At 40.7% G+C, this 16,803-nt stretch overlaps 1 protein-coding gene across 1 annotated transcript in view; it reads right to left on the bottom strand.

The window, feature by feature from the left end:
• Positions 1-15,537, bottom strand: part of LOC137268004 (uncharacterized) — a 42,948-nt gene extending 27,411 nt beyond the window's left edge. The window contains exons 1-9 of the mRNA XM_067802475.1: positions 15,426-15,537; positions 9,521-12,683; positions 6,900-7,459; positions 6,741-6,809; positions 5,145-5,198; positions 4,747-4,848; positions 3,808-3,946; positions 3,151-3,323; positions 2,276-2,423 (exon numbers count right to left, since the gene is read on the bottom strand). Coding sequence (XP_067658576.1) covers positions 2,276-2,423; positions 3,151-3,323; positions 3,808-3,946; positions 4,747-4,848; positions 5,145-5,198; positions 6,741-6,809; positions 6,900-7,459; positions 9,521-12,644 — 4,369 coding nt within the window. The 5' untranslated portion in view covers positions 12,645-12,683; positions 15,426-15,537. The remainder of the gene's footprint in view (positions 1-2,275; positions 2,424-3,150; positions 3,324-3,807; positions 3,947-4,746; positions 4,849-5,144; positions 5,199-6,740; positions 6,810-6,899; positions 7,460-9,520; positions 12,684-15,425) is intronic.
• Between the last annotated feature and the right edge of the window lie 1,266 nt (positions 15,538-16,803).

Here is a 16,803-nt window from a genome sequence, read left to right as displayed (position 1 = left end):
ATAACACATACTAAACAGATCAACAATCACCTACACTGTACACTTCAGTAATCACACATACTAAACACATTAACAATCACCTACACTGTACACTTCAGTAATCACACATACTGGACACATTAACAATCACCTACACTGTACACTTCAGTAATCACACATACTGGACACATTAACAATCACCTACACTGTACACGTCAGTAATCACACATACTGGACACATTAACAATCACCTACACTGTACACGTCAGTAATCACACATACTGGACACATTAACAATCACCTACACTGTACACTTCAGTAATCACACATACTGGACACATTAACAATCACCTACACTGTACACGTCAGTAATCACACATACTGGACACATTAACAATCACCTACACTGTACACTTCAGTAATCACACATACTGGACACATTAACAGTCACCTACACTGTACACTTCAGTAATCACACATACTGGACACATTAACAGTCACCTACACTGTACACTTCAGTAATCACACATACTGGACACATTAACAGTCACCTACACTGTACACTTCAGTAATCACACATACTGGACACATTAACAGTCACCTACACTGTACACTTCAGTAATCACACATACTGGACACATTAACAGTCACCTACACTGTACACTTCAGTAATCACACATACTGGACACATTAACAATCACCTACACTGTACACTTCAGTAATCACACATACTGGACACATTAACAATCACCTACACTGTACACTTCAGTAATCACACATACTGGACACATTAACAGTCACCTACACTGTACACTTCAGTAATCACACATACTGGACACATTAACAGTCACCTACACTGTACACTTCAGTAATCACACATACTGGACACATTAACAGTCACCTACACTGTACACGTCAGTAATCACACATACTGGACACATTAACAATCACCTACACTGTACACGTCAACAATCACCCACACTGAACACGTCAACAATCACCCACACTGAACACGTCAACAATCACCCACACTGAACACGTCAACAATTACCCATACAGAACATGTCAATAATCATTCATACTGAACACGTTAACAATCACTCATACTGAACAAGTCAACAATCACTCATACTGAACAGGTTAACAACCCATATTGAACATATCAATAATCATCCATACTGAACACATTAACAATGACCCATACTGAACGTTGACAATCACTCACACTGTCTCAACATGTTAACAATCACTCTTACTAAACATGTCAACAATCACCAATACCCAACATGTCTTCAATCACCCATACTAAACACATTAACAATGACCCATACTAAACACATCAACAATCACCCATACTAAAGACATCAACAATCACCCATACTGAACATGTATGCAACTACCCATACTGAACACACTGACAATCACCCAAAAGCACATACACAAAATGCCTTTCACCTGGAAAAAAAATCATTTATTCCCCCAGTCTGCCTTTGAGTGAACTATGCCTGTCCAATCAAACATGAAACGGCCAAACAGATTCAACCAACTGGACAACAGCTACTGTTCAGGGTTTGGCAGGACTTTCCCCAGTCACTGGTACTGTGACATGACACTAATCTCTCAACAAACAAAAATCCAAATAAAACACAAATATTTGACCACAGCATGTACACTTTAGGGCTTTCTGATGACATGGTTACCATAAGCCAATATTTCCATGAGTTGACATCCTTTCAGCGACTGTTTACTCACTGAGGACAGTGTTGTAACATGCTCCATGTGTATCACCCGGAAGGGACTGAATGGAAAACAACATGCAGAATTGTTCGGGTACAAATAGTTTTTAGGTTTAAGTTCAAAAGGTTTGTGTGAATATCTACTTTCACGATTTGGATGTGTTCTGATTGGTCAATCTCAAAGGTTACCAGATAAGACCTCCTACTAGGTTTTGTTAGACACAGTAGAGGAGTGTAACGAATAATACTGAGGCTAAGTTAACTAAGACTGTTTATTGCTACAGTTTACAATCAACATTAGTGACTTCATGAAACTTCAACAGTTTTTGAGAATATATCTCTCCATTTATACACTAGTCCAGTTTGCAGTGTTTTTTGTGTGAAAAGCGCAGGTTTCTGAACAAACGCAAACACTGCTACTCTATCACTGAGCATGCCCAAGAAATGTATAGCAATGGAAGTAATGATGGAAACAACTTATGTTATGGGATATATTTTATTCATGCAACTTATGTAGTTTCTGAGAAAAAGACTCGAAGACAGACAAATGAAACCCTTACCTTTGGGACAATCTGACATGGGCACCTGTATGCGTGGTACCCTGGAGTCTGAAGGTGAGAAGAGTGCCACCTCCCTGTTCCGGTCCTGCATCACTTTGATATGGCCACTACACACACGAGAATGCTTAGCCTCAATAACAGCCACGACCTGGAAACACATCAGTACATTTGGAATAGAATGATAAAAGTGCTTCAGTATAACCTATGTATCACAATACTGAGGTTACGACATGACACAATACTGAGGTCACAACATGACACAATACTGAGGTCACGATATGACACAATACTGCTTTTTCAAAATTTGGTGTGAAACAAGCCGTTATCATCTGGATGCAGTGTACGAGATCCATTCAAAGGGTGACAAAGTGACATATTCTTTTTGTCACATTGTCTTGCATTTTAAGTCTTCATTTTTCATATACATATACCTTAGATGTGGTTACAATGAAACAGTGCCACATATTTTCATCAGCTCCATAGTAAACAGAAGGCTTAAATTTCCAAGGTGGTTTCCTTTACTCAAAGCATTTCAATGTTGTTTATGGGTTATGGTCACTTGCATGGTCTCATCTTTTCCAATCATACTTGGTGCAATCAGATTACAAACAGGCTTTTTGTAAAAGAAAAATGCAAATACTAATCAATATTTGCCAAAAATCTGAATAAAAAACTACACAAATGAACTGTGTATGATATTGTAAAAAAGTATACAGTCAAACAACAATAAACTACCACTGCCATGACCAGTTTTTTCAAGTGAACCCTCATTATGACTCACTTTCCAAAGAGAAAAATCACTTAATTCTCAAATCCACACAATAGTATGCCCTATTATCTATAAGTGAACAAGATAACAAATTCAAAACTCTCACCTTCCCTGTTTTCTGAAGCAACTTGTCTCTGTCAACAGCATCCCCCTGGTCCCCTGCACCACCCATCAGGGCCTTAGCCACAGGGCTTCCCTGGGTCATCACTTCTTTCAGTGATGTATACGTCTTACGTGGAGTAGAATCCTTCTTCTTGCGGTTATTACTGTCTTTGGCTCCTGTCAATATGTCCATATGCATGGTGAATGATTCGAGTTGTTAGAAGGGTGAACGCAGTAGAGATTCCCCACCAACACATGGTTCTCCTGTTACTCTGGACTCCCTGGTGCTCAGCACAAAGTAATCAGAGCTTTTACATAAGTCACTAAAAATAACAGTAAGGCTTACACATTAAGAAGTTGAACTAACCCATGAGATACCTAGATTAACATCAAGAAATATTAGTGACATAGATACGAGCAGTTATGGTTCAGTGACATCACTTTCAGGCAGTGGTCACACATACGTAAATGCCAGATAATTTACAGGCAGAAAACTCAAATATCAGTATCAAGAACAAAGTGAAACATTTGAAATGAAACGTAAGCACATCATCACATGTCCATTACAATGCCCTCCTCATCACTGCACTTGCATACAGTTGAAAAAGCCTAAACAATGCCCAGCTCCTACATCATGACGTTACTGAATGTCTTCACAAACCTTTGTTGGTTTGAACAACTTCTTCCACAATAACATCAGGACCTGAATCACTGTCATCACCTCCTGTCACATCACCTTCCCCCTGACCCTGATGTGGCTTCACCTTGGCCTCCATGCTCTGAAGGTCATCTACATAAACCTTCAATGTATACAGAATGACACAAGTTCAAAGTCCAGCATTTGAACATATGCTAACAACACCACTTACAAATGAAATGGGCTCTCATGTAAATGGGTGCAGTCAAAATTCAACAAACAGTAAAATACATTTAGGGGGCTGTTGATGATGATGATTTTAAGGGGATTTAGACCCATTTTGTTCGGGAGAGGTAGGGAGAGAATCATCAATTTTATAAACATGCACTAGGGGTAGGTGTCAGCAATTTTTCTTCACAAGTTGGGGGTTGGGGGTCACTTACTTTATACATAATTGAGGTGCTTTCTTGTTTGTAGTTTTAGTATTTTGGGGAGTTTGGCTGGGGGTGGGGGGTGGGCATTCACACTGTACATACCTGTCCATTTAAAATCATCATAACTCTCTCTCCCCTAGCCATAGATTATGAACAGTCTCTTATGAACAAACAGTTTAAAGCAAACTGAAAGAAATACCTAAGTGGAGATTTTTGTCTTTTCCACTTGCTGTATATTGTAGCTTAAATGTATTATACAATGCACCACTGTTGTAACAGAGTACAATTAGTGTTCATTTGGAGTTGGTTATTTCATAATTTACTGTACACAGCTACTTTACACCAGCATGCTTCTCCTACCATTGTCTGATTTGTGACATGTACCCAATCTCAGATTATTTCTTGTCACATTGATGTCTTTTTATGGTGATCTGTGAATAGCAGTCTGTACCACCAAGTGTGGGATGCCTAATGAGGCAAATGCATAATTAGATTGAAAGGCATCTTCATACTAAACAACAAACTTCACCTTCCACTCTTGTTTATCCAGAAGCTGCACAGCCACGATGTCGCCATTCAGGGCTCGATTCCGATTGTGCAAACCAGAGATATAGATATCAGCTGTTCCATCCTGCCAGAGAACATACAGTCGGTTGTAATTTCCTAGTTCTTTATACATGTTGTAGCTGTTTATTATTAGGGCACATATACACATTGTTGCTACATATTGTAGCTGTATATAATCATGACACATCCACAGATGGATGCAGTGACATGTTGATGTTTAGCATAGAGACACAACCACAGTTAGTTCATGTTACATGTTGTTGTTATTTATTTACGGAAACATCCACAAAAAAATTGTCTCTGTATATTGTTCATCATCTATTGACATTTGGTGGCCATGAGGTTGTTCAAGTTACTTACAGGCAGTGGAACATAGGCTTCGGAAAAATTTTTCTGGTTTACTCTGATCGGCCCCTGAAACAGAGTTTATTAAACAAAAGACTTTAATGAGGTGATGTCCATTGTGCATATAGCAAGAAGGGAGGGAAATAGACCTTATATACTGATACTAAAGACATGCCACAGATTTGTGCTATATGGATACATGTGAACACGGTTTTCCTCACTCCTTTAAATGGCATGGCACACATTATTGTATGGCATCAGAGTGAAGACAGTGATAATGCATACAAACAATAAGGGGGTAAATGGACATCCAGGAACTGAAAGGATATTACAGATCTCTATGGACGACTTGTTCCTATGTGTACTGGGTTGACTTAGTGTTTTCATGGCTATCTGCAGGTTGGTCAAACAGTATTGTACTCAATAACAGAACGGGATCACCCATCATTACCTCCTAAAATTTGGGAAGCTTAATTCTATATGTCTTAAATTGATTTTGCTGCAGAATATGTAACAATTATCACCTCAGTGAAGTTCATTTCAATGAATAGTTTTTAAACATTTTTGGTTTGACTTCCTTAATGTGAATTGTTACACTAAATCACAGCTGAATATACGCACATATGCCTCTCACTCATCCCTTACTACCACAAGCACCAACCTACAAGCACCAGGCCAATAAGCACCAGCCTACAGGCAACAGTCTACAAGCAACAGTCTACAAGCACCAGCCTACAGGCAACAGCCTACAAGCACCAGCCTACAAGCACCAGTTCACAATCATCAGACTGTAAGCACCAGGTTAACAAGCACCAACCTACAAGCACCAGGCCAATAAGCACCAGCCTACAGGCAACAGTCTACAAGCAACAGTCTACAAGCACCAGCCTACAAGCACCAGCCTACAAGCACCAGCCTACAAGCACCAGGCTACAAGCACCAGTTCACAATCATCAGACTATAAGCACCAGGTTAACAAGCACCAACCTACAAGCACCAGGCCAATAAGCACCAGGCCAATAAGCACCAGCCTACAGGCAACAGTCTACAAGCACCAGCCTACAAGCACCAGCCTACAAGCACCAGACTACAAGCACCAGTTCACAATCATCAGACTATAAGCACCAGGTTAACAAGCACCAACCATCTAGCACCAGGCCAACAGGCACCAGCCCACAGGCAACGGCCTACAAGTACCAGCCCACAAGCACCAGGCCAACAGGCACCAGCCCACAGGCAACGGCCTACAAGTACCAGCCCACAAGCACCAGGCCAACAGGCACCAGCCCACAGGCAACAGTCTACAAGTACCAGCCCACACGGACCAGGCCAACAAGCACCAGTCCCAAAGTAACAGTCTACAAGTACCAATCCACAGGCAAAGGCCCACAGGAACCAGCCCCCTGGCAAGGGCCTACAAGAACCAGTCCACAAGCACCGGCCCACAAGAATGTATACAGAAAAGCCTTACAAAACTTCATTCAGACACTTCTTGCATAAAGCAAGACAAATGATTGATGATCCTAAAATGTGTATGAACTCATGATCACGATAAGAGCTGTAAACAAAACGAACAAGTGTTATGAGCAAAGCTCTTAAGGTGTTGCATACCTCAATCAAGGTCCCTCTTTTAAGGCCATCAGCTACTTCTTCCTTTGACAAGTGGGGTTCAAACTTGGCCTGAAATATACAATGTGGAATCCACATGTACTGTCAATGTCATTTGGAATAATATTTCTGGAGACACTTTGCAAATAAAAAATTACTTACCTGCTTTGTTTTTTTGGTCCATTTTCTCCTGTCCTTCTGTCCTTGACGAACCTCACTTGTCTGCTGACCTTCAACTGAAGTCCCAGTTCTATTTTGACCTTGACCAAGATGCGACCTATTCCTGTTGTCTTGATTTTCATTGTCCAACTGCTGAACATTCTGACCCATTCTAGAACTTGGAGTGTGTCCTGTCATTGCGCTAGCATGGGAATTACCGTGGTTCCTCCTTCTAGCTTGACCTCTTCGGCTGTGACCTTGATATTGCTGACTATGATAATCTTTCCCTTGGAAGTGTTGACCAGAAAATTCATTGCCCTGACCATGATGCCCTTGATTTGACCTTGGGGACATGCTACGGTGACTTGGTTCATATCTATCATTCCTCCCCTGTGAAGATCCATCTCCAGAATAATGTCTATGTTCATAGCTCCCACTGTCATTCCTGCTGCCTCTCCTCCCCCTCCTGCTATCTCCACCCCTTCCCCTTGAGCCCCCTCTTGTATTAGCTGGCCCCTGGTGAGATCTTCCCTGTGGTGGTGGTGCTACCCCTCTGTCCAAATCTACAAGGTAAACATTTCAGGCTTGAGACACTGATAACCATCATTCATTAATATCAAAAATACATCTGTTATCATAAGAATTTAATTAAACACAGTCTGATAAAACTTTGGTCTGAAAAATTATCATGAAATGATGAGAGGTCTTAGCCAATCCAATGCATATATCAATACACTTTTAAATTTGCAAATTAAGGGAACAAATAAGGCATATTTAGAACTTGGGTCAACATGGTAGCATAAGTTAGTAGAAGAAAGGAATCTCTTCCATTACATTCAGCACTCACAGCAATAATAAACAGATCAGATTTTCAACAAAACAAAACCACAATAAGGGGAGTCACATTTTCTGACTATCTAAAATGTAAGCAATTCCATTCCAAGACTGACCTTTTACTGTTGTCTTAAAGTATCTAGCTAGTGATTAGTCCTATGCACCTATTACCCAAAGAGAGGTATGGGTGGGTATGTTGTTGCTGGAAGCCAGCAATGGTAATTCAGTCAATGCATTGGTGTTATCTTGGTTTGTATCTGTTCTACAGAAACCTCATATCACTTTCAATGTTGTGGTGTGATGGATCCATACCCAGGTCTCGTGTTATAGCTATATTTCCAAAACAAATTATGTTGACTTGTAAATTATTGAAAAGTGTCAAGGTATCACATGTCCTTTCATCCCAGAGGTATGTCTAATGTGATGATCTCAGGGGTACATGTTGATGTGATGATCACAGGGGCACAAATTCACATGTGATGATCACAGGGGCACATGTTGACATATGACGATGACTGGGGAATGTGTTGACATGTGATGACCTCGGAGCACAAATTGACATGTGATGATGCCTGGAGCATGTGTTGACATGTGATGATCTCGGAGCACAAATTGACATGTGATGATGACTGTGGCATGTGTTGACATGTGATGATCTCAGGAGCACAAATTGACATGTGATGATGACTGTGGCATGTGCTGACATGTGATGATCACTGGGGCACATGTTGACAAGTAATGATCACCGGGGCACATGTTGACAAGTGATGAGCTCACTCTCTGGGGCACATGCTGATATGTGATGATCAATGTTGTACTATTCCCCATGTAAAGCAACCAAATTTGTCAATTGATGGCACTTTGATATGTGACAACCTACACATATCCAATAACTTGTTAAAATAGATATACCACCCATTAGAAGTATAGACTCACTGGTGTAAATGAAGCCACTTCTTCAGTGAACTGTTCTAAAGTGGATTTGCCAAAATATTTCACACTATTTTAATTCACTGCTCACAGATGTTTTGTAAAACAAATCTGTAGTGTTGAAAAGATCATTGTCATGAGTTCAATAAATAGTGAAACTTGGCAAATTCTAAAAGAAGTACATAGCTCTTGACATGCACAATATTTGCACCTGCTTTACAGCAAATCTGATGCATGATCCTCATTCAGGTCATCCGCGCAAGGTTTGTAGCTGATTCCGTCAAGTCAGTGGATAAGCATCCTCAGTATAACCATACATACACCATACATATGGTAAGTGTTTAAAGTGAGTCTAAACTTTTGATGGGTAGCACAACTTGTTAAACATGACAGTACTGAGATCAAAACTAAAAGCAACTTAAACAGCAATAACCAAGCATAACACGTTAGTTAACCAAGAAAACCAACAAAAAATAATTATCATTAATACGAGTTAGCCATGTATGTCTGTCAACAAGCTCAACATTGGCAGTACAGTTAGGTGAGCCACTGGACTGTGGTACACCACCCATCATTGCCATTACAGGTCATGTAATCCACATGGAAATGTCACACTTGAGATTTTTATTTCATTACAATAATTTCTGTAGGATGTTATTCATATTCTGATTTCATTTGGCAATCATAAAATATCCTCTCAACAATATTTCCATCTAACCATCCCTGCATAAGATATGAACAGTGAAATATGAGATGTTTTTATGGATATCATTGCTAGATACACAGCATTCAGAACTAAAGGATCACTTAGTTCCCTTAGTTCTTATCAGGAATCAGAGTGTTTCTCCATTTGGACTCACCAGGCAGCCCTCTGTCGCTCTCCTCAATGTGGGGTCTCTTTACTTTCTGTGGCAACTGCTGGGCAGCAATCTGACCTTTAGGGTCGTCCATGGGTTCTCCATACTCATGGAAACTGCCCGAATAGCCATAGTCCTCACCTGCTTTACTTCTGCCCTCTAACTGTCTCTGATACCTTTGTTTTTTCTTTTGATTTCTGGATGGTTTCAGTTCTTGAGAATCATGGCATGTAGCATCTTGGTCATATTCCTGATTCTGATCAAACAAGCCTCCTTCTACAAATCGTGAACTGTCCTTTGCATACAAATAATTACTTTCCCTTTCACCACCACTATCTTTTTTCTTCTTCTTCTTCCTTTTGTCTTTCTTCTTCAAAGGAACTTCTTCCAAATGTCCCTCCATGACCTGACCTTCAGGATATCCTCTGTACTGAGCATCTTTGTCATCTACATCCTGAAATCTTTCATCATCTCTTGTCTGGTTTGCATAACTGCCTTTCTTGATCATTTTCTTCTTCTTGTCCTGTCTCCTACCACCTGAACCTTTACTGTTCACGAAACTACTGTAGCAGTCTGTTTCCACCCGCCTTGTCCCATCTCCTGAGGCAGTTATTGTCAGATTTATGTACCCCTTGTCCGGTACATTTTCAAATGACCCACCACCTTCAAGGACACGCAAACTCTGATTGGAGGACTCTGACACTGATGAATGAGATCTTCTGATATCTTGTGTGGAATATGCTTCTGGTTTTTGTCCACTATGACTGGAGGAATCAGATGTATCGTTCCTTGTCCTCCTGAATTCCCTTGCCCGCCCCCTTCCCCTTCCTCCTCTCCTGCTACCCTCATCATAAATTTGACCTCTTCCACGACCTCTGCTCCTTCTTTTGTTTCTCAGTCTGTTTCCCTTATCATTATCATCATCGTCATCATCATCATCAACATCATCCATAAACTGGCCTGGCATTCCAGTGATGTCATAATAGACACTCCTTGAATTGTTAACATCATCCCATTCATTTTTAAAATATGTCATTGCTTGTTCTACAAGTATGTCTTCCTCTCTTCTTCTCTCTTGTCGGTCTTGTCTGTTGAATTGTTTCTTGTCCCTCTTTGTCCTGCCACTCCGCTGCCGCATGTCTCCTGGGTCCTCATCTACACTCCCATCATCAAAGTCCTGAAGCTGTTCCACAAGCTCCTCATCAGCTACGTCGATCAGAGGGAAATCTTTGTTCTGTCGCCTTTTCTTCCTTCTGTTCTTTTTTTCTTGTCGAGTAATTCCAGCTGTATTCTCCTCCACTCCCTGTTCCTCCACCTCACCTCCCACTTTCCAGTCTCCACCTTTCTCTGCGGCTTTCCTCAACAAACTACTGTAGCCCATTCCTGGAGGGTTCCTTGACCCTCTACCAAGCCTTTTCCTGACAGATTTCCCAGGTGAAACAGATCTGACATCACTTACAGACTTTTGTCTGGCATCTCCACTATTGGCACATGCAGAAGCTCCTTCCAATTCACCTTCTCCATAAGCACTATGGCTGTCTTCACTTAACATTTCTGATGTAAACTGTTCTAGTATTCCACTCTGAATTGGTTTTGTAGATTCTATTCTGTTTATTTGGTCATCATTGAAGGACTTGGTTTGTTTCAGTTCAGTTGTGTTATCTTTCAAATGTTCTTTGGTAGTGTCCTCTGCATCAGGAATAATTCTTGTGCCATCAGTCATGGTGTCACAGGAGCCGCTGACTTCCCCTGTGTCAGGAACACTGACTGACTGCTGGCTGTCAGAAATACTCTGATTTTCAGATTCAGATTTCATTTCAGTCCCAGTCATGGCTGATATATCTCCTTTCAATTTCCTGCCCTCTGCATCCCTTGTACTGGACTTAACTTGATCCTCATCACATGCAGATTCAGCACTTTCTTCATCCCTTGTACTGGACTTGACTTGACCCTCATCACACACAGATTCAGCACTTTCTTCATCCCTTGTACTGGACTTGACTTGACCCTCATCACACACAGATTCAGCACTTTCTTCATCCCTTGCACTGGACTTGACTTGACCATCATCACATGCAGATTCAGCACTTTCTTCATCCCTTGTACTGGACTTGACTTGACCATCATCATATGCAGATTCAGCACTTTCTTCATCCCTTGTACTGGACTTGACTTGATCCTCATCATATGCAGATTCAGCACTTTCTTCATCCCTTGCACTGGACTTGACTTGACCATCATCACATGCAGATTCAGCACTTTCTTCATCCCTTGTACTGGACTTGACTTGATCCTCATCATATGCAGATTCAGCACCTTCTTTATCACTTTTACTGGACTTGTCTTCACCCTCACCACACACAGACTCAGCACCAAATGATTCTTCTAGTTTTGCACCATGTCCAACATCAGCGGGCAATGGCTCCACTGAAGAAGTGATATCAACCTTGATGACATTGTCCTTGCCTGAGCATGTTTCTCCTGACGACTGAAGGTCAAGTTGGGCAGACTTGTCTCGTGTGGCACCATCACTCTCTGGGACTTGGTCTGTGGTGATAATGTCAGTGATAATCCCATCAACAACACTGTTGTCCTCAGACTTCTCCTTAGCCTGCACTCTCACTGAGTCTTCAGACTGCTGACAACTGCCTTCTTCCACATCCACTCCTGCGTTTTTCTCTTCAGATGCTGTTGATATTGTTGAGGGATCATCTAACTTCTCTTCAGCAACAATGTAAGGCTGTGGTCCATCCATGACACAAATGTTGTTATTACCCTTGCATTCTACAACAGCAATGTTAGTATCACCAGAACGCCCAATGGGGTTAACTCCCTTTGCATGCAAGTCCAAGTTATTTTCTTCAGTTCCATGCAATGGTGTTGTGTGTCCATGCAAACTTGCGGTTTCTGAGTTACTGGTTGATCCATCATCAACCACATCAGACATCAGAACATCACTACTGTCCTTACCTGGTCTCACTGAAGCATTCAGCTGGGATTTACCTGGGACATCTCGGACACCATTCCCTGACTCATCTGACTCTCTAATACTGACAGATTTAAGCTGATCCTCAACACTTTCAACATCAGCAATCACTTCCGAGTTGACACTTTTAGATGATGCCATGGAATGTTTTTTATCTTGCCTGGTTGATACTCAAACAGTCTGAAAAATATAACATTCAATATCAATAAACCAAAACTGACAACAAAGGGTCATCAACTGACACTGAACTGGCTTCATAATTCAGTTCAATATTACGCTCATAAATGAAGTGAATCCTGAGTACTAGACGGGATGTTGTGAGGTCAAAATACAATACATATTGTGGCACACAGGTAATAGGTACTGGTTCAAAAGGAAAAGCTGTCAACACGTTTTAGAAGCTGTTCATAGCAGTGAAGCTGAAATGCTAATTGCGGTATATTTGCAATATTCGACAACAGGACATAAGTTACAAGTAATCAGGCAAAGCAAGTGTACTGCATTGACACAGATAAAAAAAAAGCAAGCAAACCAGGTATAAAGCTAGCCATTCTCCTGTAGAAGAGGGATCATGTATAAAGCTAGCCCTCCTCCTGTAGAAGACGGATCATGTATAAATGCTAGCCATCCTCCTGTACAAGACGGATCATGTAAAAAGCTAGCCATCCTCCTGTACAAGAGGGATCATGTAAAAAGCTAGCCATCCTCCTGTAGAAGAGGGATCATGTATAAAGCTAGCCATCCTCCTGTACAAGAGGGATCATGTATAAAGCTAGCTATCCTCCTGTAGAAGAGGGATCATGTAAAGAGCTAGCCATCCTCCTGTACAAGAGGGATCATGTAAAAAGCTAGCCATCCTCCTGTAGAAGACGGATCATGTATAAAGCTAGCCATCCTCCTGTACAAGAGGGATCATGTATAAAGCTAGCCATCCTCCTGTAGAAGAGGGATCATGTAAAGAGCTAGCCATCCTCCTGCAGAAGAGGGATCATGTAAAGAGCTAGCCATCCTCCTGTAGAAGGATCATGTATAAAGCGAGCTATCCTCCTGTAGAAGAGGGATCACGTATAAAGCTAGCTATCCTCCTGTAGAAGAATCATCTAAAAAGCTAGCCATTCTCCTGTACAAGAGGGATCATGTATAAAGCTAGCCATCCTCCTGTAGAAGAGGGATCATGTATAAAGCTAGCCATCCTCCTGTAGAAGACGGATCATGTATAAAGCCAGCCATCCTCCTGTAGAAGAGGGATCATGTAAAAAGCTAGCCATCCTCCTGTACAAGAGGGATCATGTAAAATGCTAGCCATCCTCCTGTAGAAGAGGGATCATGTAAAGAGCTAGCCATCCTCCTGCAGAAGAGGGATCATGTAAAGAGCTAGCCATCCTCCTGTAGAAGACGGATCATGTATAAAGCTAGCCATCCTCCTGTACAAGAGGGATCATGTATAAAGCTAGCCATCATCCCAGTCTCAGTAAACACAGTCTCAGTGTTTTTCGTTATACTCCACCACTGAGTCTGACAGACTCTAGTAGAAAGGTGCATCAGGTAAATTTGAGCAACCAATGACCGTCCATTCAAACACAAGACGGTTAAATAGATTTAACCAATCAGGCAACGGCTACTACTTAGGGATCAGAGGGACTTACAAAATATTCAGGACACAGATCTCTCAACAAACATAAATCTGTATATAACACAGTTATTTGACCTGCAGTATATACACTTTTGACATGATTATCATTAGCTAATATTTCCACATGATGACATCCTTGAATATTGCCAAAAACACTATTTTCAGTGACTGTTTACTAACCGTTGTCATGGTTGTAAAGTGCACCATGTGCATCACCCAGAAGAGATTGTACGCTAAATAGCATTCGGAATCGTTCAAGTACAAACCTTTTCAAGACAAAAAGTTCAAAAGGTATGAGCATATGTCTACTTTCAAGACTTGGTAAACTGTGTTCTGAGTACAAAGCTAGCCATCCTCTTGTAGAAGAGGGCCCATGTACAAAGCTAACCGTCCTCTTGTAGAAGAGGGATCATGTACAAAGTTAACCATCGTCATGTATAAGAGGGATCATGTACAAAGCTAACCATCCTTTTGTTGAAGAGGGATCATGTATAAAGCTAGATGTGTGTAAAGCTAGCCATCCTCCTGTAGAAGTGGGACCATGTATAAAACAAACCAATGTACTTGCAGAAATGAGACCATGTGTAAAACAAGTCATTGTACTGGTTGGAAAAGAAACTGTATGTACAAAAGTAGCTAACATTACATGGGGAGTATGAAGACCATATGTATAAGAGAACAAATATACTAATGGGTTATTAAAACACAAAAAAGACAACTAATGACTTGGCTGATAACTTCTATGTATATCTGATCACCATGAAATTTAACATCATGAACGAATAGTAACCTGAGGCATGTGTGAACAGTACACATATAAACCATAGAGTATGCACTTACAGCTACAAGCAAGGAGAACTGTTTAATGTTCTTAAGCTCAGTTATTGTTAACTGTATTTTGGCCTGAGATGCTGTGTTAATATGTGCAATCTTGACCCGCTAAACTGGTCACTGTTTGAACGCCGTAAATTGGACCGAGGTAGCACTAGTCCACCCTGGATATATAATGCCATGTTCATATATCTATCACAGAGATATGTGGACATATTTACGTTAACGTTCTTCTCTCAAACACACCTGCCAATCAATGAGTGTTCAGGGACTCTGAAAATACCTATGCATTGCACCACGATAACACATACTCGCAATGCCCAACCCCTCTAGACTCATCATGCATTGTTATCAAGCCAAAGATGCTACTCGGTTACAAACTAGGTCGGGACAAACTAGACTTAACAATACTTATCGCGCGCATGGGCATGGAAAAACGAGATTTCTAAATTGTGCACCTTTTGTTTTTAGAAACGTCAAAACTGCCTCCTGATTTCGCTGTCACGCATTCTGTAAACGCCTTTCAGTTTACATATACCGCGATATTGCACGAGATTAACCAAGGGAGGCCACTCTAACGTAACGTGGGCACACCTTAAGATGTTGTAAGAGGAATCCGCTCGAATAGCTTGAACTGTGTTCGTAACCCTATCTTATCTCTTAAAATTCTCTGCTAACGTGATTAATATCAACGATCGAGAAAGGTGCAACAAGAAGTGGTACATGTGTGTAGAGAGTGAAAATGAAATCTGTTAAGTACAAACATAATCTGGTGGTAATCGATTTAAAAGTCCCCAAATTCAGTTTCATAACATACATGCCACTATGTTTCGTTTGAAGAACCCTAAAACCTGAATGGTGCAAAAACAGGTAACATATCTGTAGTGATTCCATAAATACTGATCCGCTACCCAAACTCGTACTGACAACTGTTGAATCCAATACCGTCAATCACGAAAAAACAATACTGGTATTAATTGGCAGAAGATTGTTAGGGTCCTAGTCAAAATGGCCACATGTCAAAATGGTCACAAATCTTCCGAGTCAAAATGACCACACAAAAAAGTCAAAATGGCCACACAAATACGGGAGGATATAGTCGACGCCTCGTCTGTCTGTCCCGTCCGTCCGTAATCTTTTTGATTCCAGAGCCTAACTAAAACCGCTCAATGTTTTAAGACCAAACTTGATAGACATAATAATCTGAACCTATGGTTGAGCCCTTTTGCTATTTACAGATTTTTGGAATTTTGTTGTTGTTGTTTTTTCTGTTTTTCCATGGAACAGTTTGGTGTTAGTCTAATTGTGGGGTGGGCTTCGTTTCCAGTGCAGAACTAAAAAAACATTCAATATTTTTCTGCAAACCTTGGTAGATATATCAGTCAGAACCTAAAGTTGTGCCTTTTGCTATGTACAGGTTTGGGGGATTTCTTATTTTCTCGGTTTCCATGGATACATTTCGGAAAAACTTGAAAACCATTTCATATCTTTCAACAAATCTTGGCAGATATATGAGACAGATCTTGAAATGGTGACTTTTGCTTATCACAGATATATGGTATTTATATTTTTCATGAAGTTCATGAAAACAATTCAAACTTAGTCTAAAAAAACAATAAGTAACTCTCAGATGATTTGTCCTTTCAAACGTTAGGGGTCGAGGGGATATGTCATCTTCTGATGACTCTTGTTTTTTCTATTCATCTGTCCCTAGATTTTTTAAAATTTTCAAAATACTCACTTTGCTCACATTTCACAATGAGCGCTCAGGCACTGTACATGTACAGACCCGTGTGAGTTATATTTGGAAACCTGACGTAATTTCTATAGACTTAC

The sequence above is a fragment of the Haliotis asinina genome, chromosome 16 (genome assembly GCF_037392515.1).
Source record: "Haliotis asinina isolate JCU_RB_2024 chromosome 16, JCU_Hal_asi_v2, whole genome shotgun sequence".
In the NCBI taxonomy this organism is placed as follows: domain Eukaryota; kingdom Metazoa; phylum Mollusca; class Gastropoda; order Lepetellida; family Haliotidae; genus Haliotis; species Haliotis asinina.
This window is presented reverse-complemented; position numbering and strand designations above follow the sequence as displayed.